We start from the raw sequence: 27,283 nt of genomic DNA, 5'->3' as shown, positions 1-27,283 counted from the left end.
GCATAGTTTTTACAGTGATACACGTCTTTCATGGATTTTTTTTTTTTTTGAAAACTGCCCAATATGTGTAAAGACTTTGGAAGGGGGCCAGCGCTGTGGCATAGATGAAGCCACCGGTCACAGTGCTGGCATCCCATATGGATGCTGGTTTGAGTCCTGGCTGCTCCACTTCTGATCCAGCTCTTTGCTATGGCCTGGGAAAGAAGTGGAAGATGACACAAGTCTTTGGGCCCCTACACCTATGTGGGAGACCTGGAAGAAGCTCCTGGCTTCAGATCAGCATAGCTCCGGCCATTGCAGCCATCTGGGGAATGAACCAGCAGATGGAAGACATCTCTCTTTGTCTCTTTGTCTCGCTCTGTCTTGCTCTGTCTCTTTGTCTCACTGTCTCGCTCTGTCACTTGCTCGCTCTTGCTCACTCTCGTTTGCTCTGTCTCTCTGCCTGCCTCTGCCTCTCTGTAACTCCACCTTTCAAATAAATCATAAAAAAAAAAAACCTTTGGAGCCAAGTTGAAATTTTACCTTCTACGTGTTTGTTGCTATGCTACATTCTGGGTACGCTATAGAAAACAGTAATTGCTTACCCTGAACACTCTCCTAATACACTAAAGAACATTTGTCAACTATATAGGAAACAAGCAAAATTATACAAGTTATTAGAGAAGTGGTAGTACATAGGACAGTCTTATACAATTCATGTTCAAAAGGAAAGGAGACAAATGAGGAAAAATACAACTTGTAGTCTTTAATAAATTGTAACATATGGTGAAATAGCAATCGCTGGTGGCCCTTAATTATTTTTGTTTTTGTTTTGCCAGTGGAATCATATCTGACCTTTTTCCTGGAGTCCAAATTCCAGAACATGATTATGGCATTTTGCAGTCAACAATCGTGGACGTGATGAATGGACAAAATCTTCAGCCTGAGATGTGTATGGTTAAAAAAGTGATCCAGTTCTATGAGACTATGCTAGTAAGGCATGGTGTTATGTTGGTTGGGCCAACAGGAGGTGGAAAGACCACAGTTTACCGAATACTAGCAGAAACTTTAGGGAATCTGCAAAAACTTGATACAGGCAACCCCTTTTTCCAAGCAGTTAAAACGTACATTCTTAACCCTAAATCAATCACAATGGGTGAATTATATGGTGAAGTTAACAACATAACCTTGGAATGGAAAGACGGTTTGATGGCACTAAGTGTCCGAGCAGCTGCAAATGATACTTCGGAGGACCATAAGTGGATCATCAGTGATGGGCCAGTGGATGCTCTTTGGATCGAAAATATGAATACAGTGTTGGATGACAACAAGATGCTTTGCCTGGCCAACAGTGAGAGGATAAAACTCACACCTCAGATCCACATGCTCTTTGAGGTAACTGTGTGCCTTGCTGTGGGGTGAGACCACAGGCTCAGCTGGCATTCCTTCCTTGTGTTAGTCTGTCTGCCACTGCTATAACCAAATACCAGAGGCTAGGCACATTATAAGGAGAAGTGGTTTATTTAGCTCACAGTTTTGGAGACTGGAAGGGCTGCTCCAGCTTGAATTTCAGTTGGGCTTGTGGTGAGGGCATAATGCCAGATGGCATCGTGGTGAGACTGGATGAAACAAGAAGCCAAAGACTGAGAAAAGGGTCGGTCTTGCTCTGTTAAAACAATCGTCACTTAATGACCTATGGTCCCACAAGAACTTCCTTAATCCTGTCCAGAACAGCACCCCAGTAACCTAATGACCCCCCACTAGATCCCACCTCGTAAGGGTCCCACCACCTCTTTGTTTTTTAAGATTGATTTAATTTATTTGAAAGGTAGAGTTACAGAAAAAGGGGGAGACAGATATTCAATCTGCTGGTTCACTCCCCAAATGGCTGCAACAGCTGAGCTGGGCTTATCCAGAGCCAGGAGCTTCTTCCAAGTCTCTCATGTGAGTGTAGGAGCCCAGAGACTTTGGCCATCTTCTACATTCCCAGATGCATTAGCAGGGAGCTACATCGGAAGTGGAGCAGCAGAGACTTGAACCGATGCCCATATGGGATGGCAGCACTGCAGGCGACAGCCTAATCAGCTACGCCACCGCACCAGCCCTCTTAGCACCTATTAACATTGTCCTTTTGGGTCTAAGCATTCAATCATAACTGTCATGAAATTGTTTTTTCCATACTGATATCATTCACTATCTAGTATACCAACTGTCATTTTATTTCTTTGTAGATACTTATTGAATTACTCTTTTGTAGTAGAGTTGCAACCCTGAGTGATTGCATTTGGTGCACATCCATATTTCAAATATTAGGACACCACCCACTTTCTCTACTCATTCATAACTATGAGATTGAATGCCTACTATGTGCTAGGTGTTAGGCTAGGTGTTGTGATGCAAGAAGAGAAAGGAAAGAGAAATTCAAGAGAAGAAAAAAAAAAAAACTGTTCCTGCCCATAAGGCTTTGATGATATCAACATATGTTCAAGTTTTTTGTGTGTGTTTTTGTTTTTTGTTTTACCTTATGCCTCACTTAAGTTTCCTTCCCCATTTCTAACTAATTACTGCTCTCCCACATTTCTTCCACATGAAGCCATTCAGTGCTAAACTTTCAAAGTGTGAATCATTCACATTGAGGTCCGAGGAACAAGGAAGTATCACGTTAACTGTTTCCTGCTAAACTTTCTTCAACTTTAGGTGCAAGATCTAAGGGTTGCCTCCCCTGCAACAGTAAGTCGATGTGGCATGGTGTTTGTGGATCCCGGAGAATTGAAATGGATGCCTTATGTTAAAACTTGGATGAAGAGTATTTCTAAAAAAGTAAGCACAACCAGGTATTTCCCAATGCCTCCATTCGTTAGGGCTCATGCTGACCAATAGTGCACAAGTAGCAATAGGTTAAGCGCTCCTTGTGGTCTAGTGAGGGAATTCCATCATCCTCTACAGCCCCTCCGCCACGTCTGCCTCCACTGTTATTCAGCCTACCTGGCTCTACTTCCTGCCTACCCTGCCTGACTTCTCTCCAGAACGGTTCCTCTCAAGTATAAACACAAGCTACTCCCTCAAGTGCCCAATGAAACACCTGGAACAGGCTGCAGCATTGAAAATACTTTGCAAAAAGCTCAAGGTTAATGAGATGGAGCTACAATGAAGAAAAAGAATATTTAAATCCAAACACTGTCGTTGTTTGTAGATTCTTAGGAGCCCCATAACCTCTCTGAGAGCCAGAGGAAAAATCAAAGTCCATTCACCTCCCACTTCAGTTGTAGAACAAAGAGCCAAGACACATTCTAACCTCAGAGGCCCAATTCAGAACAACTCGGTTCCAAACTATCCTCCATACCCTTTCCATTCTAAAGTAGCATTTTCTCTTCACCTTGACTTAAAAAGCGGTCGTTAGAAGTGTTTCCCCATCCCACCCCCTACTCCAAGGAAATCATCATCTCTGCCCCTACCCCTCCAGAAATGACATTGAAAACTTGCTTTTCTCATAACAATGCAGTACCTTATCAAAGAAACTCTGGAAAGGCGTTTGGCAAAGCTGCTAAGCCACTGTTTGGTACACCCATATCCCATATCAGAGTACCTAGATGCAAGTCCCAGCTCCACTCTCCGATTAACACTTACCCTGGGAAGTAGCAAGGGGAGACCAGGAAGTTCCTGGCTTTGGCCTGGCCCAGCCCTAACTGTTGGGGAGCATTTAGGAAGTGAACCAGTGGATGAAAGGTAGACCTCTTCCTTTCTCCCTCTCTCCCTCCCTCTAATAAATTAAACAACCAATTTTTTACAAAGTTATTCTCATAAATGAGAATTTTCATGTGTACAAAGAGATTGTAAACATTCCTGTAGTAATTTTTAATTAGCAGGTTTGGTTATGCTCAGAGCATTTTAGGTTTATGGAAAAATTGAGCAAAGTACAGAGTTGCCATGTACACCCCTGCCCCAAACACAGTTTCTCCTTTGTATTGGATGGATGCATGGTACATTTGTTAAAACTGCTGAGCCAATGATAACACATTATTGCTAACCAATGTCCATACTTCACATTTAAGATTCACTGTGTGTCATACAATCTATGGGTTTTGAAAAGTATGTACCCACCATTATATTATCATTTAGAATAGATTTTTAGGACAGTGAAACTAGACTCTATCTGTATATCAATTCTTATCTACAAACCCCTAGAAACCATTTTACTATCTCTTCCAGAGTGCCATACAGTTAAAATTATATAGAACATAGCCTTGACAGACTTAGCAATATATATTTTTTTCACTTAGCAAAGTGAAAGGCCTCCATGTCTTTCTGTGAGTTGATAGCTTATTTCTTTTTAGCACTGAATAATATTACTTCAGATAGATGTACCATTGTTCATTTATCCATTCACCTTCCAGAAGATATGTCCAAGTTTAGGCAATTATGAAAACGTGTAGGCTCTAGTGTGTAGGTTTTTGTGTGGACATAGCTTTCAACTCATTTGGGTAAATTCCCAGGAGTATAGTTGATGGATCATATGGTACATGGTTAGTTTTGTAAGAATCTGTCAGACTCTCTTCCTGAGTGGCTTTAATCATTTTGTATTTCCACCAACAATAATAAGAGTATCTATTGCCCATGTCATAGCCAGCACTGGGCATCATCAATGTTTGGGATTTTATCTACTCTATCATGTAATGCTATCTTGTTGCTTTAATTTGCAATTCCCTAATTACATATGACTTCATATGCTGGCTCGTAAGCTGTACATCTTCTTTAATATGTCTGTTAAAAAAGGTCTTTGTTCCATTTTTTAATTTTATGTGCTTTCTTATTGTTGGGTTTTGGGGGGTGTATATCTTGGATACAAATATTCTATCAGATTTTGTATTTTGCAGATAGTTTCTGCAAGTCAATGTCCTGTATTGTTATTCTTAACAATACAAATACAAAAATTTCTGTTCAAATACTGTAGTCTTTCACAGAGCAGCTTTTTACTTTAATGAAGTCCACTTAATCCATTTTTTCTCAAATATACTTTTGATATTATATCTAAACTTTTAAAACCCAGTCACCTAAATCTCTCTCATGTTCTGTAAGTTTTATATCTTGTGTTTTACATTTAGTTTTACTACGCATTTTGAATTAATCTTCATAAAAGGCATACTGTCAGTATCTAGTCTTTTTTTCTGCTTATGGATATCCAGTTGTTCCAGCACCACTTGTTGAAAAAACTATCCTTTCTCTATTAGCTTGCAGTTTGCTGTATCTGTCTGGGTCTATTTCTGAGCTGTCTATTCTGTTCTGTTGACCTATTTTGTCCCTTTGCCAACCTTGCATTCTTGATTACTATAACTTTATAGTAAATCGGGGTCTTCCTACTCTGATCTTCAATATTTTATTGGCTAGTCTGGGTATTTTGCCTTTCTACTTAAACTTTAGGTTTGATTTGCCAATATCCTCCATATAACTTACTGGAATCTTAAATAAGATTGTATTATTTATAGATGAAATTAGGAAGAACTGAAACCCTAACAAAGTTTAGTTTTCTCTCCATTTATTAAGGACAACTTTGACTTGTTTCATGAGTGTTAGTTTTCCTCAAAGAGATTTAATACATATGTTGTTAGCTTTATAATGATTTAATTGTTAATGACATTGTATTTATCATTTCAAATTCCAGTTGTTGACAGTATACAAAAAAGTGACTTATATTCGCATGTGTTAACTTCATATCCTGCCACCTTGCTTTCCTAAGTTCCTGTTTTGTTTTGTCAATTTGTGGGGAAGTTTGATTTGGACAGTTATGTTCTGTGAACAAATACTTTTACTTCTTTCTAGTCTGTATAACTCTTATTTTCTTTTATTGTCTTATTGCATTATCTAGGACTTCTTGTGCAATGTTGAGTAGAAGTGGAATGAGGAACTGAATTCATTTTGAACTTTCTAAACTATTCTTTCTACCTTTCATAGATATTAAACTTCTATATTTCTATTCTTAATTGTTAAACATCATTAACAGAGGAGAGTACATGAAATATATGTATGTTGACAGTTTAAGAATTAATAATAAAACTGGGCTGGCGCCGCGGCTCAACAGGCTAATCCTCCACCTAGCGGCGCCGGCACACCGGGTTCTAGTCCCGGTCAGGGCACCGGATTCTGTCCTGGTTGCCCCTCTTCCAGGCCAGCTCTCTGCTATGGCCAGGGAGTGCAGTGGAGGATGGCCCAAGTCCTTGGGTCCTGCACCCCATGGGAGACCAGGAAAAGCACCTGGCTCCTGCCTTTGGATCAGCGCAGTGCGCCAGCCGTGGCAGCCATTGGAGGGTGAACCAATGGCAAAAGGAAGACCTTTCTCTCTGTCTCTATCTCTCACTATCCACTCTGCCTGTCAAAAATAAATAAATAAATAAAACTAATACTCCTGTGCTCATTACCAGGTAGGAATTCAAATGTTATCAACTATCCAGAATCTTTTCCATGTGTTGCAAATGTGTCCTTAAATTTTGCTTCATATTCTTTCATGTTGGTCAGCATGGAGGTTTTGACCAGCTGCATTTCTGGCCTGGGCTGATTCACCATTCCTCGGGCAACCTGGTGGTTCCCCACTCTTCAAAGGTCGCCACATTGATGCCAAACTTAGTGCAAACAGGTGATCGACATAGCACACTACAGCCCAGGACTCTTGGGTTCAAGCAATCCTCCTGCATTAGCTTCCCCAGTACCCGGGGCCACAGTACTGGTGTCACACCTCTGTGCCTTGAGATTATTTTTTTAATGCTTACATCTTTTGGTCTAAAGGTCGCTGAATATACAGATTTTAACTAATCTCTTTAAATCTAATTATATATTTCATCTGGTCTTGCTAAAATATTCTTTGTCTCCTTTTCAGCTGAATGAGGAAACTCAAGAATATTTATTGAACCTTTTTCAACGTTATGTTGATGAAGGTTTAAATTTTATCAACAAGAAGTGCAGCCAAGCAATACCACAAGTAGACATCAGCAAAGTTACCACCCTGTGTTGCTTATTGGAGTCTTTAATACTTGGGAAAGATGGAGCTAACTTGGCAATGGTATGAGTAGTTTTATTACTACTATGATGCTAGGAAAATAAGATTGTACAGATCCTTTATAAGTAAATCAAAGTTTTCTGAAATGATTAACATTCCTTCTAACTTGAAAATCTAGAGTCTATAGCCTATTCCTCTACTAAACATTGGATTCCTTACTGTCTAAAACATATTTCCAATCTGTTTTACCACATATTTCCAATCTGTTTATGCAACTTGCATATGCAGTCATAAGCAAAGTTGTAGTAGTCAGTTGAAAGACAGCTTTGGGCTTCTTTTCCTAATATATCCTGTCACTCACTTTTTTCTCAGTCTTCTTGTATATAACTATAAGAACATATCATTCTACACCACTGAATGAGGTATAAAAATATACGTGGTGTCCATTTATGTGTCAACAAAAAATAAAGACCTCTAGACTTTACAACTTAGGAGTCCTGTGTTTTCATATAAAACATAAAACTGTTTCTCTTTATTCTTTCAGGAGCAGACAAAACTGAACACTGTACTGTGTCAGACTTTTGTATTTTGTTATTTATGGTCTTTGGGTGGAAACTTAACTGAAAACTATTGGGATTCTTTTGATACATTTATTCGAACACAGTTTGATGATAATCCTGATGCCAGGGTAAGAACAAAAGAAATTCAAACGTAGTAATTCTTAATCACTAAAATTAAACTTCAAAACTCTAAGAACCTTATTTCTACTGTGAATGTAAATTATTTACCAAGAGAATTTTTGAACTATTAGCTTTTTAACTATATATATATATATATATATATATCATTCATTGCATTAAAACATTTAGACTTCTCCAAGTTATATGAAGAAGTATAGGTATGTAAAAACTTATAGATTAATATTAAATTTCTGCTTTATAGATCTCTCTCACAGTATGGTTTGTAATTTTAAAGTAACTTTCTGTGTATCCTAAGACTAAGTAAGTGAATAAAGATAGAATAATGACACAAACAGGTCTCTCACTGTTAGAGATTTATAAATATGGGAGGAGAAAAATTAGAATGTACCCTGTGTTACTGCATTGCAATTGGAGGTGTCAGTACTTGTGAATTTTCAAAATATTATCATATATACACATAAACATGAAAATTGATGTTTGTGTATTCTTAAATTACAGTACTTTCAAGGTAGTTTTATTAGGGCATAACCTCTCATTCATCAAGGAGCCTCTGTGTGTATGTTACATGTGTCTATGTATATTCATACATACACAAATCCTTAATTCTCTGCTAAGAGAAATTAGACACAGTGACACCTCAGTAGCACAAGGAGCATAACCAGCATCCAAATTCCTATATCGTTTGCTCTGCTAATGGGAATCGGGAATCCTTAGTGAAAGAGTTGATTCCAAGACTGGTATACATACTGGGAATGTACAAAATGAGCCTGGATCTTCTAATGCTGAATAATAAAGAAGAATACGGAGAATGATGGGACATGTCAGAACTCAGGAGCCAGCTTGGAGGGACTCCACTGGTCAAAACTGGGTATATCAGAGCATAAAAATAAATGATGACTGTCTAAAATTTTATCTCTGAATAAAATAATAGTGTGCACTTACCAACTTTTAACAAAATCGTATATGTCTAAATAAGTATGTAAAGGAGGCCAGCGCTGCGGCTCACTAGGCTAATCCTCCACCTGCGGCGCTGGCACCCCGGGTTCTAGCCCCGGTTGAGGCGCCAGATTCTGTCCCAGTTGCTCCTCTTCCAGTCCAGCTCTCTGCTGTGGCCAGGGAAGGCAGTGGAGGACAGCCTAAGTGCTTGGGCCCTGCACCTGCATGGGAGACCAGGAGGAAGCACCTGGCTCCTGGCTTCGGATCGGCGCAGTGTGACAGCCATAGCGCCCATTTCGGGTGAACCAATGGAAAGGAAGACTTTCTCTCTGTCTCTCTCTCTGTCTAAATCTTCCTGTCAAAAAAAAGTATGTGAAGGAGAAGTAAAAGCTCTTCCTTAAGACCAATCCCAACTAATTGGTGTAGCAGGAGTCATGGATAGAATTAGGAAGTCATTATATTATACCATTATCATAATATTGATTTATTCAGGAATCATCAATGGATACTAAAACCAGTAGGTGAAATTTTATTTACATAATTTGAATATTTACATAGTGTGAAACAATATTTACATAGTTTGAAAGTATTTCCACAAATTAATATGCTCAAAGACAAAAATCTTCTTAAGATTTATTTGAAAGACATGATTAGAGACAAGTGTCTTCCATCCACTGGTTCTCTCCCCAAATGGCTGCAACAGTCAAAGCTGAGCCAATCCAAAGCCAGGAGCTAGGGGCTGCTTCTGGGTCTCATGTGGGTGCAAGGACCTAAGGATTTGAGCCATCCTCCACTGCTTTCCCAGGCTCATTAGCAAGGAGCTGGATCGGAAGTGGAGCAGCCAATACTCAAACCAGCACCCATGTGTGATTCCAGCGCTGCAGGCCAGGGCTTCAACCCACTGTGCCACAGTGCCAACCCCCAAAAATAGTAGCTTTAATAGAAACTGTGCAGATGTTAACTTTTAATTACTTGATTAATTTAACTTTGTTAGTGTCAAGTCTTCCTCCTGAACTGGGACACTGTGAAGGCTACATTCTTGTCTTTGTGATTTCTATTCAAAAATACATACCCAGACTATAATCCTGAGAATACACCTGAAAAACCCAAACTGATCAATATTTTCTAAAATAAACTGGCTCAAATATGTCCTTTCATGAGACACAAAAGCTGAGGAGCTTTTCTAGATGAAAAGAGACTAATGACATAGAACTAAGTATAATACAGACTTGGACTTGGAAAAAAAAGTATAGTTACTGGAAAAATTGGCAATACTTGAAGAAAGAATAGAAAACATAGTAATATCAGTGTTTAATATCCTGATTTTGGTTATTTTTACCATGGTTATGTATGAACATGTTCTTAGAAAATATACACTCAGCTACTTAAAGTAAGGTGGAATCATTTGTACAATTGCCTCTCACAGAGCTGGAGAAAGATGGTAATAAAGGAAATACTGCAAAATGTAACAATTGATAATTCTGGAAAAAGGACACATGAGAAATCTTTGTAATACTCTTAATCTAATTTTAAAAACTTAGAGAATCCTTTTTCTTTTGGTAGCTTAATTTTTCTTTAAGAATCTGACCTTTAGATTAGGATTTTCAGTAAACGTGAGACCCTACTGGATCCTTCAGGTGCTTGTGGCATTAAGACCAGACTCAAGACAACTGGGCTGTTAAGACAGACACACCCACCAGTTCCATGCAAGTCATGTGGGATCATCAGAGGGCAGCAGGAGATGGCTCTTAAAACCTGACAAAAGATGTTACACGGGACCTCAAGAGGATTTTTCAAATAGGATAGGAATGGGTTTTAGCCTAATGGTTAAGATGCCTGCATCTCACATCAGACTGTTCAGGATCAACCCCCAGCTCCAGCTCCTGACTCCAGCTTCCTGACAATGCAGACTCTAGGAGGCACCCATGATGGCTCAAGTGAGTAGGTCCCTGCCTCTCACATGAGACCTAGAATTATGCTCCTGGTTCCTGGCATTGCAGGCATTTGAGGAGTGAAACAGTAGATAGGTTCTTTTGTTCACTCTCACTCTGTTCCCACCTCCACCCCTCAAATTTTGAAAAAGAAATGAGCCTTCTCTCCTTTGTGACTGTAATAAACAACTCCCTTGGATCCCTTCATTCCCCATGGCTACTACCTGAAGTTCTTGAGTTCCTCATATGGATTATAAGATCATTGAAGACAGACTGAACCTCCTTTAGCACTTTTCCCCAGCACCAAGTACAGGTTGTGACATGGAATAAACCTCTCAATGCTAAATTGAATTGAAAGTGCTTTACAATTCCAACACAGGATTTTAATATAACCATATCAGATTTTTTTCATTCATTGTATTGCATAATTATGTTTAAAGAAATGGTCTCTATAGAAAAAGAAATCCAAATCCATTTATCTTCTTTGATCACCCTTGTTTCTGTGAGACTGTGTCTCCTACCATGTGTCAATATGATCTACTGCCTATTGAAAGCCGGCTTTAATTGTGTGCTTTAGCTTCCCAGCTCTGGGGATCTGTGGAGCATTCACATGGACTTTGACACCAAAAGGCTGGATCCCTGGGAAAGAATCATACCTACCTTCAAGTACAGCCGAGATGTCCCATTTTTTGAGATGCTTGTCCCCACGACTGACACAGTGCGCTACGGGTATCTGATGGAGAAGCTACTGGCTGTCAAACATTCAGTGTTGTTCACTGGCTTAACTGGAGTTGGCAAGGTGGGAAACCTATGTCAGACAAGAAGTACTATCCAAAAACATAGGGATGGGAGGCAGCACCAGAAATGATAAAGTATTTCTCAGGAAATTTTTATGCCTGTCTTAGGAAGAAAGTAACTATGGTGACTCTATGTCAACCCTGGGAATTACTCCAAGGCTTGGTGGTTTGTGAATAGATCCTTAGGTTGATATTACATAAACCAGAAATTCCTGCATACCAGTGTTTATGTACAGGGGCTTTTGTGTTGTATCCCATTGGTATTTCTGAGACTACCACTTCACTGGTTATGTGGGAACTGGCCAGAGCAGTTTGTGTCCCTAAAAGATCACTGATAAAGATGAACTTGTCCCATCTGCTGATTTACTTCTAGCTGACACAGCACTGGTATCATCATGCTGTTTGGGGGAGGCAGGAAGTCAGAGGACCGTTTGGGCTTCTTGGCTTTGTCTACCCAAATGGGTTCACTGTTTCCCCCTAAAATATTTCTAAAACAAATGTGGATCTTTTGTGACTACTCCTATCAAATTGGCTTGGATAGTAACCAAGATGGAATTTAGAAAAACTAAAATAAAACCTTCTGCTGAGGTAGAGTTGATAAGAACATTTCTTTGGTTCTGATATATATAATTAAGTGGGTATCTAGTAAAAGCAAAGTACACATTTCTATCTGACTTTAAGCTCTCTTGTTATCCTACTACTTGTACTCAATTATAACTGATATAGGCAACCAAAAGATATTAAATGTGAATTTAATTAACTTTTTATTTAAAGTCTGTTATTGCAAAAGGATTGCTGAATAGAATACAAGAATCGGCTGGATATGTCCCTGTTTATCTCAATTTTTCTGCCCAAACGTCATCTGCAAGGACACAAGAGATCATTGAGTCGAAACTGGAAAGGAAAAGAAAAAACGTCCTAGGTAAGAATTATCCTTTCAGTTGGTCGCACACAAATTATTCATAAAACTAATGTGTCATACAATCAGTGCTTGTCATGACAACTGGGTATTTTCTCTGTTTAATTTATGTTCTGCGCTTACTTTGTAAAGGTGACTCTTTCCTATGCTGGATCTCTCAGCGTGTGATCTCATTTCCGTTGCCCTCATCTTTGACTCAGAACATCTTCAACCTCTGCCTCTCCAGGCTCTTCACCCTTGCACTGATTTCCTCCCATTTAAGACAGACCACCCTCTTTATATCTTGCACGTTCAGGTCTCTGAACTCCATGGGGAACCAGCCTAGAACTGTTCAACCCAGTTGTGTGGTATCACTCTTGTCCATCCTTCCTTATTAACTTCTAGGATAAATAACTTAAATTCCAGGTCACGTTCAGACATTTTTGAGTCTGGACCAATGCAAAATTTCAATCTCAAACGTAATTCAAAGTTGCTCCTCTCCTGTGCCATAGCCAGGGTTGTGGCTCCAGGTACTAGTGATGAGGAGAGGCATGGGCGCTCTTTACTGCTCCCCACTCCCACTGTTGGTGATTCTGGTGAGTTGGGATTGGGGGAGGTGGTGAGGAAAGGACAAGTGTCTCCCCCTGGCTGGCAGTGAGATGGCCTCTCCGTGGATGGCCTCTGTGAAGGTGCTGGTCATGTTTTCAGGAATGCAATTCTGAGGGGCTCCACACAGTTATTGCAGGTGAGGCACTGGCCTCCCCATGGGAAGGCTCTCTGGGTTAGAAATCAGGTTCTCAGCCCCCACTGAGTCCCATCTCGCTGCACCCCCTTACGACTGGAGTCCTTTTACCCAGCCCTCAGCCCTCTGGGTGGACACCCAGCAAACACTCCAGCCCAGCTGCCATCCACACACTCATCCATAGACCCTGTCTTGCCAAATAGTGGGATTGCCAGCTGTTTCACTGACCCATCTCCCAGCTCCCCTTCTGCTAAAGTAGACTCGGGCAACAGATGCAAATCTGTTCCTTGCTGGGTGCTGCTGATCTTTATGAATAATTCTCTTAGATCCATTTCCCACGTATGTCTTGTTACTTGGCTTCCAAGGTCCAGAAGATGGAGTACTGAGTTTTCCTCAGTTATAAGGAATCTCCTTCCATCATTAATTGTAGCCACAGGGATATGTCTATTTGCCCATCCGTTCTCTAATTCTGGATGCTAGAGTGGGTGGAGTCGCCTCCTCTGCTTGCGTTGCTTGCTTTCCTCTGCTACAGTTCATTCTTCCCAAGATGAATGGGTGCTTTGATTTTTATTACATTAAATACAGCATGAACAGCTCCATCATCCTAGATCTCCCTTGGGTGTGATCAGAATGCTTTTGGATATCTAACCTTGTTTTCCCTGTCAGGATAGTAAGGGATTATTTATGGAAGGAAACGTTTGGCATTCCACTCTGGTTTCTTTTTTGAAAATAAAATGTCCTTCTTCACCCATGCCCAGGCCATGCTGCTGGGATTAGAAAAGATCCAGACCTTGCTGGGAGTTGCCACCATCATATGCTCTGAGAGTGAGGGTGAGGGGCCATCTGTGAGGACACTGTGGACATCCTAGCCTGGCCAGGTCTTCATCTACCTCCAGGAACCTGGATGAGGCTGGAGGGAGGTCTGGACTTCCCAGGGCAGAACTCCACTGGGCCTTCCTTACAACAGATCTGAGCTCACTATGGTTAACAATGGGTCATTGAATCAAAAGCCATCCCTAAGCCTTGCCTTGAGTTTTTCTAAGGGAAAAGCCTGATTCTTAAATTAAACTCATGCTATTTCCCCAGGAGCACCTGGAAATAAACGTGTTGTGATTTTTGTCGATGACTTAAATATGCCCAGACTGGATCGCTATGGCTCTCAGCCTCCCATTGAACTGCTACGGCAGTATCAAGACTTCGGCGGATTTTATGACAGGAACAAACTCTTTTGGAAAGACATACAGGTGACTTTAGGTTTTAAACTACTATTTGTTGTATTTAAATTTAAATAATTAGGAAATATTATATATTAACTTTCTAGGATTACCATAGCAAAATATTACAGATTGGGTGGCTTGAATTATAGAAATCAATTTTCTCATAATTACCAAGGCTAGAAATTCAACACTAAAATGTGGGCAAGTTTGTTGCATTCTGAGTCTTTTCTCTTTGGCTTGTTGATGGCCATCTTCACCCCTTGTCTTTATGTGGGCTTCCCTCTTGTCTGTGTCCTCAACACCAGTCTTTGGATAAGGACCCACCCTAGTGACCACATTTTAGCTTAATTACCTCTATATATCCCCTATAAAAAGATAGAGTCCCATTCTGAGATAGCAGGGATAAGGACTTGAATGTATGATTTGGGAGTAGGGGACACTGTTCCGCTCCTCACGTGTGGCCTCCGTGTTTCTTGGAGGTAATGCAGTGCCTTTGATCTGTAATGTATTCTTGCCTTGCTTGCCTCAGGAATTTCATGGACGAGTGAAACAGTCCCTGCCTCCCGCAGAGCTCGGCTTCAGAGGGCAGATATTTACAATGCAGGGTGATGCATGGGGTGAGACAGAGCAGCAGTGGTGGTGCTGGATTGGAAATGGGAAGGGCCTCCCGGAGGAGATCCTGGAGCCAGGTTACGAAGGGAGAACACATCAGAGCAAGAAAAGGGCACGTCTTGTGTCTCGGAAGCAAAGCATGTGAGATACCATGGTGATGTGCATTGTGACTACCAAAGCGGGGTCACATCCCAGAGGGTCGTGGCCCCATGATGAGGAGCATGGACTTTTCCTGCCAGTGATGGGGAGCCCATGAAGGAAGTGGTATGGAAAGATCCCCTTGACTGCAACAAACGGAAGGGCTAGACAGGAGGCAAGATGAGAAACCCCAGCCTCCAAGGGGAGAGGAGACAAGGGTTGCAGCCGCAGTGTGGTGATGTGAGGGACCAGCAGGGTTTAGGAGGCAGATCAGTAGAATTCGTGGGGTATGGGCTCAAATGGAGAGGGTAGAACCTGGATTGATTGCTCCATTTGTATTCTGGAGAACAGCAACCACCATCCTTGGGACCAGCGCTGTGGCGCAGTAGGTTAAAGCCCAGCCTGCCACACTGGCATCCCATATGGGCACCAGTTCAAGTCCCGGCTACCCCATTTCCATTCTAGCTCACTGCTGATGGCCTAGGAAAGCAGTAGAAGATGGCCCGCATGCTAGGGCCACTGCACCCACCTGGGAGACCTGGAAGAAGCTCCCGGCTCCTGGCTCCTGGCTTCAGATCAGCACAGATCTGGCCACTGCACCCATTTGGGGAGTGAACCAGTGCATAGAAGACCTTTTTCTGTCTCTCCTTCTGTTTGTAACTCTATCCCTCAAATAAAATATTTAAAAAAAAGAAACCATCATCCTAGATAAGAACTGGGGGACACGTCTGGCGTGAGTTTAATTTTGCTTATAAGAAAAAATAATTGGAGTTTACACTCACCATTTACCCTTTGCCTGGCATGCACCACTTTCTTCACCCTGCCTGAGGATCTCCACTTCAGGCATCGCTTCCTTGGTGGGACCTCTTCTGAACCCATACACCAAGTGAGCTTCCCCTTCAAAGCGCCACAGTACGTCCCTTCCCTTTAAAGAATTTTACCAAAATGTGTATGTATGTAGTTTTAAAAACTGACTTAATGAATTGGCCTAAATCTCCATGAAGACGGAAAAGGTTGCCTTTGCTCTTGACTTTATACCCAGGAGAGCCCAGCACAATGATGCAATTTTTGGGTGTAGAACCTCACTGTCTGCGCATTCTGTGTTTGCCAATTCACCTACTCAAAAAAATTTATTTGCAACCACAAATTTTACTAACTGAAGCCCTTCTTGGTCATTTGCAGATGTGGCCAGAGTAGCAAAAAGTTCTAGTCACCCAGCTCACGGCTGAAGTCACACAACATTCTGCCTTTCTGTTTCAGCTGTCAGGCTACAAATGGTGCCCTGTTCATTGTCTATGTAGTACCACATTTTCTTGCTGTTTTTGGTGATACCATTGTGTAAAATGACCCCAAGTGCAGTGCCAAATATCATGTTCCTAAGCTCAAAAAGGCTGGAGAAAATATGTAGAGTGTTAGAAGCTTCATTTAGGTATAAGTTCAATGTAAATAAACCAACATATAAAGTAAGATATCTTTAAACAGACACATACTCAGAAACAAGGTTTGTTGATCATTTGATAAAAATATGACCAGAGATTCAAAGGAAGTTAATCTTATAATTTCCATGGGAAAACAAGCTCAGTATTTGACATTTGGCATCCCAGCCTACTTTATAGAATGTAACTACCACAAATAATGAGAATTAACTATACTTAGTATTTGTTTAAATAGTGAATATATTTTAATCCAGATGCAAAGTATTGAAGATTGAAGTTTTGCAACAATGTAAGTGAATCAGCTGAGTGGCCTTGAGCAACTTACTTAACCATAAAGGGCCTTGAATTTTTTTTTATCTATGAAATGGAGGTAATGGTGGTCTGCTGGAGTGTTGTAAGGATTAAGCATTGAATGATGTGTGCAAAACTGGCAATGCTGGCATATGGTAGGGGCTCAAAACATGTTGGCTGTGAGTCCTGCTGTAAGGGTGGGCAGATCACATCTCTCTTGACCGGATGACCTGAGTGGATTTCTCCCACACAGGATGTAACCATCACAGCAGCATGTGCTCCTCCAGGTGGTGGACGTAACCCCGTGACGCCCCGCTTCATCCGGCACTTCAGCATGCTGTGCCTCCCAATGCCCTCGGAGCACAGTCTGAAACAGATCTTCCAGGTGAGGATGGACTCGCACATAGACCAGGGGCAGGGGAGGAAAAGTATTAGTTCCAGGGTTCCTACAATCAAGAGTGTTGCCAGGCATCCCATTCATCCCTCCTTGAGTGACACACAGCTCAGCATGGGCACCCAGAGAGTGGTGGTGGGTAACGCCATCACTTCCTCCTGCGTGTGTGCTCTCAGACATGACAGTGACAAAGTCCAGGGAACAGAAAGTACTTGTATGAATGCAATTTCAGGGGTAGGAAATGGTAAATAGCACAGGTAGAATGAGACTAGATGACAAGTCTGAAGAGCTGACTTTGTCTGCAAGCACACAGTGATGGGGGAATTAACTGGGCTTCCAAGTTCACCTTTGTCGGCCTCTTCCAACAGAGGTCCTAGTACAGAAGAGAAACTTTTGGTTGAATACTGTAATCAATACACAATTCTTCTTAAGTGCTGAAACTTAACTGAAAGTGATCACTGTTAAATATAAGAGTGGGAGTAAGAGAGGGAAGAGATGTGCAATTCGGGACATGCTCAAGCTGACTTCCCTCAAATGGTAGAGTTAGAAACATACCAGGGGATTCCAATTCAATCCCATCAAGGTGGCATGTACCAATGCCATCTCACTAGTCCCAGTGATCAATTTATGTTCACAATTGATCATAATGATAGGACTAAGAGCCAAAGGGATCACGTAAACAAGAATAGTGTCTGCAAATACTAGCTGATAGAATCAAAAAGGGAGAGAATGATCCAACATGGGAAGCAGGATACACAGCAGACTCATAGAATTGCAGATGTCCTAAACAGCACTCTGGCCTCAGAATCAGCCCTTAAGGCATGCAGATCCGGCTGAAAAGCCCATGAGACTATTTCAGGCATGGAAAGCCAAGACACTCTGGAAAAAAAAAAAAACCCTAAATGAAAGATCTCCGCGAGTGAGATCCCAGTGGAAAGAATGGGTCATCAAAGAAGGAGGTACCTTTCTCTGAAGGGAGGAGAGAACTTCCACTTTGACTATGGCCTTATCTAAGTAAGATCAGAGTTGGTGAACTCAAAAGGCTTCCATAGCCTTGGCAACTCATGACAAGAGCCTAGGGTGATTACTGACACCAGAAACAAGAGTGTCAATTTGTTAAGTCAACAACAGGAGTCACTGTGCACTTACTCCTCATGTAGGCTCTCTGTCCTTAATGTGCTGTACATTGTGATTTAATGCTATAACTAGTACTCAAACAGTATTTTTCACTTTGTGTTTCTGTGTGGGTGCAAACTGTTGAAATCTTTACTTAATATATGCTAAACTGATCTTCTGTATATAAAGAAAATTGAAAATGAATCTTGATGTGAATGGAAGTGGGGAGGGAGAGGGAAAGAGGAGGGTTGCAGGTGGGAGGGAAGTTATGGGGGGGGGAAGCCATTGTAATCCATAAGCTGTACTTTGGAAATTTATATTCATTAAATAAAAGTTAAAAAAAAAGGGGCAGAGTCAGCACGTCCACAACCATAGTATGTGCAAAGGGATTTTCTGTTCAAATTGAAATTGCTTACACCCATGGAAAATTGTTTTAAATAAATCTGAATTGATTTTGATAAGCTCTTTAGGAGTAATGTGAAGATGATATATAAAAAGGGCCACATTTTGGAAAACTTTGGGAGAATACTCTCTGATATGAAACAGTGTAGCTTAGCTCCTGTAAATAAATGCCTAATTAGAGAATATGCTGTATTGACTGCTTCCCATGTTGGAGCCGTCCCTCCTTTTCAATTTTATTATTATCAAACACTTTTCCTATTTATATGATTGCTTCAACACTTGAGCCTATCTATAGGATCATTTTGATACTTCTATCCGTATGATCTCTAACACTTAAAATGTTGTTTTTACTAACCAGCTTAAAGGGATTTGGGATCCCATGGCAAATTTTTAAGCTGTACTCTTGGAGTTAAGTCCATAGGAATGTATGCAGAACTATATTGCTTTACAGTTACAAACTTCATAGATCTCACAATTGCATCTTTAGGGTCCCAATGGTTCTTCCGTCTGTGCCCAACCTCCCACCCACACTCCGCACCCCTTCCCTCTCTTATTTATAACTGATTTATTTTCAATTAATTTATACACATATGGTTCACTCTATGTTAAATAAAGAGTTCAATGATTAATATGAAAGAAAAAATGGCAAATAAAATAAAAGGAAAAATATACAAAATACAAAAAACAAACCTTCCTCAACAGTCAAGGCATGGGCAGTTCAGTGTCATGGGTTCTCAAAGTGTCAATTTCACTTCTACAGATTGCCTTTTAGGTGCTCTATTAATTATCACAGGTCAGGGAGAACATATAGAATTTGTTCCTTTTGAGACTGGCTTATTTCATTATGTATGTTTTCCAGCTTCATTCATTTTGTTGCAAATGACTGGATTTCATTTTTTAACTGTTGTGTGGTATTCTGTGGTGTACATATTCTCACAATTTCTTTATCCAGTCTTTAGTTGACAGGCATTTGGGTTGATTCCATCTCTGTTTTTTTTTTTTTTTTTTTTTTTTTTTTTTTTTTTTTTTTTTTGACAGGCAGAGCTAGACAGAGAGAAAGGCCTTCCTTTCTCTTGGTTCACCCCCCAAATGGCTGCTACAGCTGGTGCACTGTGCTGTTCTAAAGCCAGGAGCCAGGTGCTTCCTCCTGGTCTCCCATGTGGGTGCAGGACCCAAGCACTTGGGCCAGCCTCCACTGCCTTCCCAGGCCACAGCAGAGAGCTGTACTGGAAGAGGAGCAACTGGGACAGGATCCAGCACCCCAACCAGGACTAGAACCTGGGGTGCCGGCACTGCAGGCAGAGGATTAGCCTAGTGAGCCACGGCACTAGCCTGATTCCGTCTCTTTGCTATTGGGTATTGAGCTATGATAAACATGGAAGTACAGATAGCTCTTTCATATGCTGATTTCATTTCCCTTGGGTAAATTCCCAGGAGTGCAATGGCTGGGGCATATGGTAGATCTATATTTCAGATTTCTGAGGTATCTCCACACTGTCTTCCATAGTGGCTTTACCAGCTTACAATCCCAGCAACAGTAGGTAAGGGTATCTTTTTCCCCACATCTTCTCCAGCAACTGTTTTTAAGATTTTATTTATTTGAAAGTCAGAGTTACACAGAGAGAGAAGGAAAGGGCAGAGAGAGATCTTCCATCCACTGGCTGACTCCCAAATTGGCTGCAACAGCCAGAGCTGTGCCAAACTGAAGGCAGGAGCTTTCTCCAGGTCTTCCCACACAGGTGCATGGGCCCAAAGACTTAGAGAGAGAAGGAAAGGGCAGAGAGAGATCTTCCATCCACTGGCTGACTCCCAAATTGGCTGCAACAGCCAGAGCTGTGCCAAACTGAAGGCAGGAGCTTTCTCCAGGTCTTCCCACACAGGTGCATGGGCCCAAAGACTTAGGCCATCTTCTGCTTTCCCAGGCCATAGCAGAGAGCTGGATTGGAAGTGGAGCAGCCACGACTCAAACTAGCACCCATATGGGATGCCGGCACTGTAGGCAGCAGCTTTACCCACTATACCACAGTGCCGGCCCCTTCAGCAATTGTTGTTCATTGATTCCTTATGAGAACCATTCTAATGGGGGTGAGGTGAAACCTCACTGTGGTTTTGATTTGCATTTATCTTACTGCTAGCAACCCTGTGCATTTTTTCATGTATCTGTTGGCCATTTGGATTCAGTCTTTTGAAAAACGTCTTAGTCCTTGGCCTATCTCTTAACTGAGTTGTTTGTTTTGTTGTTGAGCTTCTTGATCACTATATATTCTGATTACTAATCTTTTATCAGTTGTGTAGTTTGCAAATATTTTCTCCCACTCTGTTGGTTGTCTCTTCACTTTGCTGAGTGTTTCTTTTGCAGTGCAGAAGTTTCTCAATTTGATATAATCCCATTTATAGATTTTGGCTTCAATTGCCTGTGCCTTTGGGGTCTTTTCTAAGAACTACGTCTGTGCTGATGTCTTGAAGTGTTTCCCCAATGCATTCTAATAATTTGAAGGTGTCAGGTCTTTAGTCCATGTAGTTCTTTAGTCCATTTTCAGTGGACTTTAGCGTATGAATTTTGGCATAATTTTTTCTAGATCTTAAAAGAATGTTTGGTATTTTTGTTTATCAAATTGAATCTGTAAATTGCTTTTGGTAGTATGAACATTTTGATGATATTCTTCCAATCCATGAACATGGAAAATGTTTTCCTTTTTTTGTATCTTTTATTTCTTTCTTTAATGTTTTGTTGTTCTCATCATAGAAATTTTTTACATCCTTGGTTAAATTTATTCCAAGGTATTTGATATTTTTTGGTAGCTATTGTCAATGGTATTGATCTTAGAAGTTCTCAGCTGTGGCATTGGCTGTGTATACAAAGGCTGTTGATTTTTGTGGTTCAATTTTATATCCTGCTTTCCCAAACTCTTCTATGAGTTCTGATAGTCTCTTAGTGGAATCTTTTTGATACCTTATATATAGAATCATGCCATCTGCAAATAGGGATAGATTGATTTCCTCCTTCCCAATTTGTATCCCTTTGATTCCTTTTTCTTTCCTAATGGCTCTAAAACTTCCAGGACTATATGGAATAGCTATGGTGAGAGTAGGCATCCTTGCCTGGCTCTGAATCTCAGTGGGAATGCTTCCAGCTTTTCCTCATTCAAAAGGATTCTGGTTTGTCATTAATTGCCTTGATTGTGTTGAGGAATGTTCCTTCTATTCCCAATTTGCTTAGAGTTTTTATCATGAAAGGGTGTTGTAGTTTGTCAAATAGTTTTTCTCTATTGAGATAATCATATGTTTTTTGTTCTTCAATTTATTAATATGATGTATCACATTGATTAATTGATTTTGAAATGGTTGAACCATCCCTGCATACCAAGGATAAATCCCACTTTGGGTGAATGGTCTTTTTGGTGTGCTGTTGGATTCAGTTGACAAGTATTTTGTTGAAGATTTTTGCATCTAAGTTCATCAGGGATGTAGTTCTCTTTCTCTGTTGTATCTCTTTCAGATTTAGAAATTAAAGTGATGCTGGCTTCATAGAAAACAATTGGGAGTATTCCCTCCATTTCAATTGTTTTGACTAGCTTGAGAAAAATTGGAGTTCTTCTTTAAATGTCTGGTAGAATTCACCAGTGAAGCCATCTGGTACTGGGCTTTTCTTTACTGGGAGGGTCTTTATTACTGATTACTGATTCAAATGTTGGTCTGTTCAGGTTTTCTGTGTCTTCATGGCACCTTTGCGGTAGGCCATGTGTGTCCAGGAATCTCTCCATTTCTTCTAGCTTTCCTGTTTTTTGGCATACAGCTCTTAGTAGTAATTTCTGATTCTTTCTATTTCTGTGGGTTCTATTACATTTCCTTTATCATCTCTAATTTTGGTAATTTGGGTCTTCTCCCTCCTTTCTTGGTTAGTTGGCCCAGTGGTGTATCAATTTTGTTTACTTTAAAAAAAAAAAAACTCAGCCAGTGCCATGGCTCACTAGGTTAATCTTCCACCTGCGGCACCGGCACCCCAGGTTCTAGTCCCAGTAAGGGCACCGATTCTGTCTCGATTGCACCTCTTCCAGTCTAGCTCTCTGCTATGGCCCGAGAAGGCAGTGGAGGATGGCCCAAGTGCTTGGGCCCTACACCCACATGGGAGACCAAGAAGAAGCACCTGGCTCCTGGCTTCAGCTCAGCGCGGTACACCGGCCGTGGTGGCCATTTGAGGGGGTGAACCAATGAAAGGAAGATCTTTCTCTCTGTCTCTCTCACTGTCTAACTCTGCCTGTCAAAAAAAAAAAAAAAAACCTTAGTTTTGCTGATCTTTTGTATTTTATTGGTTCCAATTTTGTTCTCTAATTTTAGTAACTTCTTTTCTCCTAGTTTTGGGTTTGGTTTGATGTTTTTCTAGGTCCCTTGAGATGCATTGATAACTCATTTATTGCCTTTCCAATTTCTTGATGTAGCACTAATAGCTTTAAACTTTCCTCTTAACACTGCTTTTGCTGTATCCCAAAAGTTTTGATATGTTGTGTTGTCATCTTCATTTCCAGGAATTTATTAATTTTGCTTTTTGATTTCTTCAGTGACCCACTGTTCATTAGGAGCATGTTGTTAGTGTCCCTGTGTTTGCATATGTTCTGGAGGTTCCTGAATTGTTGATTAACAATTTCATTCCATTGTGGTCAGAGAAAGTGCATGGTATGACTTCCATTTTTTAAAATTTGCTGAGACTTCCTTTATGGCCTAGTATGTGATCAATCCTAGGGAATGTTCCATGTACTGGTGAGAAGTATGTGTTCTGTGGCTGTAGTATGGAAAGCTCTGTTAGGTCCATTTGATCTATAGTGTCAATTAACTGTTTCCTTGCTAATTGTCTGTCTGGTTGATCTGTCCATTGCTGAAAGTGGGGTATTGAAATCCCACATTACTATTGTATTTTTGTCTATATCTCCCTTTAAATCCATTAACATTTCTATTAAATAGTCAAGTACCCTGTAATTATGTGCATAAACATTTATAATAGTCACTTCTTCCTACTGAATTAATCCCTTGATCATTATAGAGTGCCCTTCTTTGTCTCTTTTGACAGTTTTTGTGTTAAAGCCTATTTTTTCTGATATTAGGATGGCTACCCCCAGCTCTTTTTTGTTTCTGTTAGCTTGGATTATCTTTTTCCAACCTTTAACTCTCAGTCTGTGAGTTTCATTGTTAGTGTTGTTAGTGAGATGTATTTCTTGTAGGCAGCAAATAGCTGAGTTTTCTTTTCCCATTTAGCTAGTCTGTTTTTAACAGGAAAGTTGAGGCCATTTACATTCAGGGTGACTATTGATAAGTAACAATTTTGCCCTGCCATTTTTCCTTTATTATTGCCTTTTTTACACTTTGGATTTCTTTTGTACTTTTGCTGGGAGTTTTTCTGCCTTTACCACCTTTCATAGTGATGACTCATTTCTGTGTTTCTGTGTGTGGCACATCCTTAAGCATCTTTTGTAAGGCTAGACGGGTAGTAACAAATTCTTTCAATTTCTGTTTGTTGTGGAAGCTCCTTATTTCACCTTTATTTATAAATGAGAGCTTTGCAGGGTATAGTATTCTGGGTTGACAGCTTTTTTCTCTTATGACTTGGACTGTATCTCCCCATTCTCTCCTAGCTTGTAGGGTTTCTGATGAGAAGTTCACTTTGAGTCTAGTTGGAGTTCCTCTGAAGGTAATTTGGCATTTCTCTCATGCACATTTTAGAATCTTTGTTTTACTATGGAGAGTTTTACTACAATGATTATGGTGAAAATCTTTTCTGGTCATGTCTATTGGGAATAACATGTGTTTCACGTACTTGAAAGTCCTTTTCTTTCTCCAAATTAAGGAAGGAAGTTTTCTGTTATTTCACTAAAAATGTCTTCTAATCCTTTCTCTTTCCATGTCTTCAGGGACTCCTGTGACCAATGTATTGGGTCATTTGATGGTATCCTGTAGATCTCTAACAGTGCTTATTTTCTGATTTCTTCTTGTTTCTGTTCTGACTATAAAATTTCCAGAGATCTGTCTTCTAGTTCAGATATTATCTCTTCTGCCTCACCAACTCTGTTACAACTTTCCACTGCATTTTTAGTTGATCTATTGAATTCTTTATTTCTAGTATTTCATTTTGATTTCTTTAAGATCTCAATTTCATGAGGAAAATTTTCATATCAACTATAGTTTTCTTTAGTTCATGAATTTGGTCCTGAGTAATCTTATGATTAGTTTTTTTTTTTTTTTTTTTTGACAGGCAGAGTGGACAGTGAGAGAAAGAGAGACAGAGAGAAAGGTCTTCCTTTGCCGTTGGTTCGCCCTCAAATGGCCGCTGCGGCCGACGCGCTGCAGCCGGCGCACCACACTGATCCAATGGCAGGAGCCAGGTACTTATCCTGGTCTCCCATGGGGTGCAGGGCCCAAGCACCTGGGCCATCCTCCACTGCACTCCTGGGCCACAGCAGAGAGCTGGCCTGGAAGAGGGGCAACCGGGACAGAATCCGGCGCCCCGACTGGGACTAGAACCCGGTGTGCCGGCGCTGCAAGGCAGAGGATTAGTCTAGTAAGCCGTGGCGCCGGCGATTAGTTTTTAAATTCCTTTTCTGGCATTTCCTCAATCTCTTCATCCTCAGTTTCTAATACTGAAATGTTATGTTCCTTTGGAGGGCTCACAGTGACTTCCTTATTCTTGTTTCTTGAATCTTTTCCTTTATTCTTTGGCATTTGTTCTGGCGGCTTTTGTCTTTGGTCTGTGTCTCTGTGGCTTAGCAGGATGTCTACACTTTCAGTGAATGCCAAGAGGTTTGTGCTAGGTAGCCATGGTGTTCTGTTCAGTATTCCAGGGTGGGGCAACTATCCAGGGTAAGACCCCCATTGAGCATGTTAGCTCTCCTCTGAGCTGATGGATGTCCTGGTGTTAGTTCCCAGTGTGCTCAGCACTCATGTACTCTGAAATGTGCACTTCATTAAGCATCTGTGGAGTCTTTCCTACGAGCAAGATTCCCACTGTTATGAGCTGTTATAGGTAACCAAAGAGCTGGGAGAGTGCACTCTGTGGTTTCCCAGGATCTAGCACGTTGTCTCCTCTTATGCAGTCACTGTTTTCTCAGATTCAGCTCCCAGAGTTCTCTGGGTCATGGATTGTCAGTGGGGCCACTTCACTCTCCTAGTCAGTCCTGTTTATAAGGAACCTCAGGTGTTCCCAGAGCAGCTGTCTGTGTGTGGTCTTCCCAACCAGCTTCAGTGTGTATGCGAGGTGGGGGGTTGAGAGGGAGTTTCCTCTGGTTAGGTGTGTGGTTCATGGGTGTGTAAAATACCCACCCACTGTAGCACCCCCACACACACTTCTCAGTGGTATTCTGCAGGTAGGAGAAACCCAGTCAGTGCTTCACCTCCTACTGTTGCCAGGCAACTGATGCAGTGCAACTGGCCTATGGAAGAAGGAATTCTTCTGAATTGCTGTAGCCCTCATTGATTGGGTGCGATGCAACCCCTGTTATTTATTGCTGGGCTCTTACGGGAGGTAAGGCAGCTCCCTGCCTATGTCCAAAAAAAAAAAAAAAATGGCAGGAGCCTGTGTACCCTTCCCCCGCTGATCACAGGTCTCTGCTGTAGCAGGAGTATGTGGGTGGAGTGGGGGGGTGGGGTTCGCATGGAACTTTAAAAGCAGTACCGTGGGCTCTGACTCCCACGGAATCCCCTCTCGCCTTGTTTGCTGGGACAGGCGTCTTCCTCCAGGGACTCAAGCTGCCATTGTTTTCTGCTGTTTATTTGTTCCCTCGGCAATGGTTTGGAATGTTTCTATTGCTTGCACTGGGTCCCCTGTTGAGGTTTCCCCAGGGCTCTATCCTATGAATGTATTTACTCTCCTTCTTAAACATTAATTTTGCCCCATGTAAGTCAGACTGTCCTATAGCTGTAACACCATTTTGGAACCTCCCTTAAATTTCATTTTTAATCACAACCCATTTCAACAGTGTCTAAGATTTCAGAGTTTACCTTTCCTGTCCTTTGTCCTTGTATTGAGAAGGAAGAACCTTGGTATAACCAAGAACTGAAGAAATGGAAAATCAGTAAATTAAATTTGTTATGTGTAACATATATTTATTTACTTCTACATAAAAGAAGCCTATGAATCTAAATAGTACTTATGTATTATATATTTATAGATTTTTAATCACCTATTAGTTTTAATCTAGTCTGTCCCACTATTGTGTTGGTAATCCATTGCCAGTTACTCAAACAGTGCATAAATACAGAGAGCACATCACTCATGAATGGTCTTGGCTTGCACAGATGTGGAATATGTGGGTTACGGGTGACTCTTCCTTAAACCACACCACATACACATCTGAGTGTTTACTGTTTTGAAATGTTTGTGACAAAATATGTATCACTATACATTCCAAGGATAAACCAAATGGCATACAACAAAGTAAATTGATGTCATTAAATGGAATTTCTAATTTGAAATATATAACAGTAATTGATAAACCATAATCATCTCCATAAAATACTAATAATATCCTCTTGCCAAAGCATCTTTCTCCAAAACTATGAGAATTCTGTCTGCATCTTCTGTTAATGTTCTTAATGGGAGCTTTGCAAAGATGCCAAACATGTTTTATAAGCCAGGTTCTCAGTAGAATACCAACCCATAGTCCCCTGAAAACTTTAAGGTTTTATTTATTTGAGAGAGTTACAGAGAAAATGGTCTT

General features: G+C 40.9%; 1 protein-coding gene across 1 annotated transcript in view; it reads left to right on the top strand.

The window, feature by feature from the left end:
• The window catches only part of DNAH6 (dynein axonemal heavy chain 6), a 315,521-nt gene that overhangs the window by 165,329 nt on the left and 122,909 nt on the right, over positions 1 to 27,283 (top strand). Inside the window, exons 34-41 of the mRNA XM_008254187.4 lie at positions 819 to 1,374; positions 2,677 to 2,799; positions 6,848 to 7,030; positions 7,512 to 7,655; positions 11,113 to 11,334; positions 12,107 to 12,254; positions 14,059 to 14,216; positions 16,920 to 17,051. Of these exons, the coding sequence (XP_008252409.2) occupies positions 819 to 1,374; positions 2,677 to 2,799; positions 6,848 to 7,030; positions 7,512 to 7,655; positions 11,113 to 11,334; positions 12,107 to 12,254; positions 14,059 to 14,216; positions 16,920 to 17,051 (1,666 nt within the window). The remainder of the gene's footprint in view (positions 1 to 818; positions 1,375 to 2,676; positions 2,800 to 6,847; positions 7,031 to 7,511; positions 7,656 to 11,112; positions 11,335 to 12,106; positions 12,255 to 14,058; positions 14,217 to 16,919; positions 17,052 to 27,283) is intronic.

This window comes from Oryctolagus cuniculus, chromosome 2 (assembly GCF_964237555.1).
Source record: "Oryctolagus cuniculus chromosome 2, mOryCun1.1, whole genome shotgun sequence".
Taxonomy (NCBI): Eukaryota; Metazoa; Chordata; class Mammalia; order Lagomorpha; family Leporidae; genus Oryctolagus; species Oryctolagus cuniculus.
This window is presented reverse-complemented; position numbering and strand designations above follow the sequence as displayed.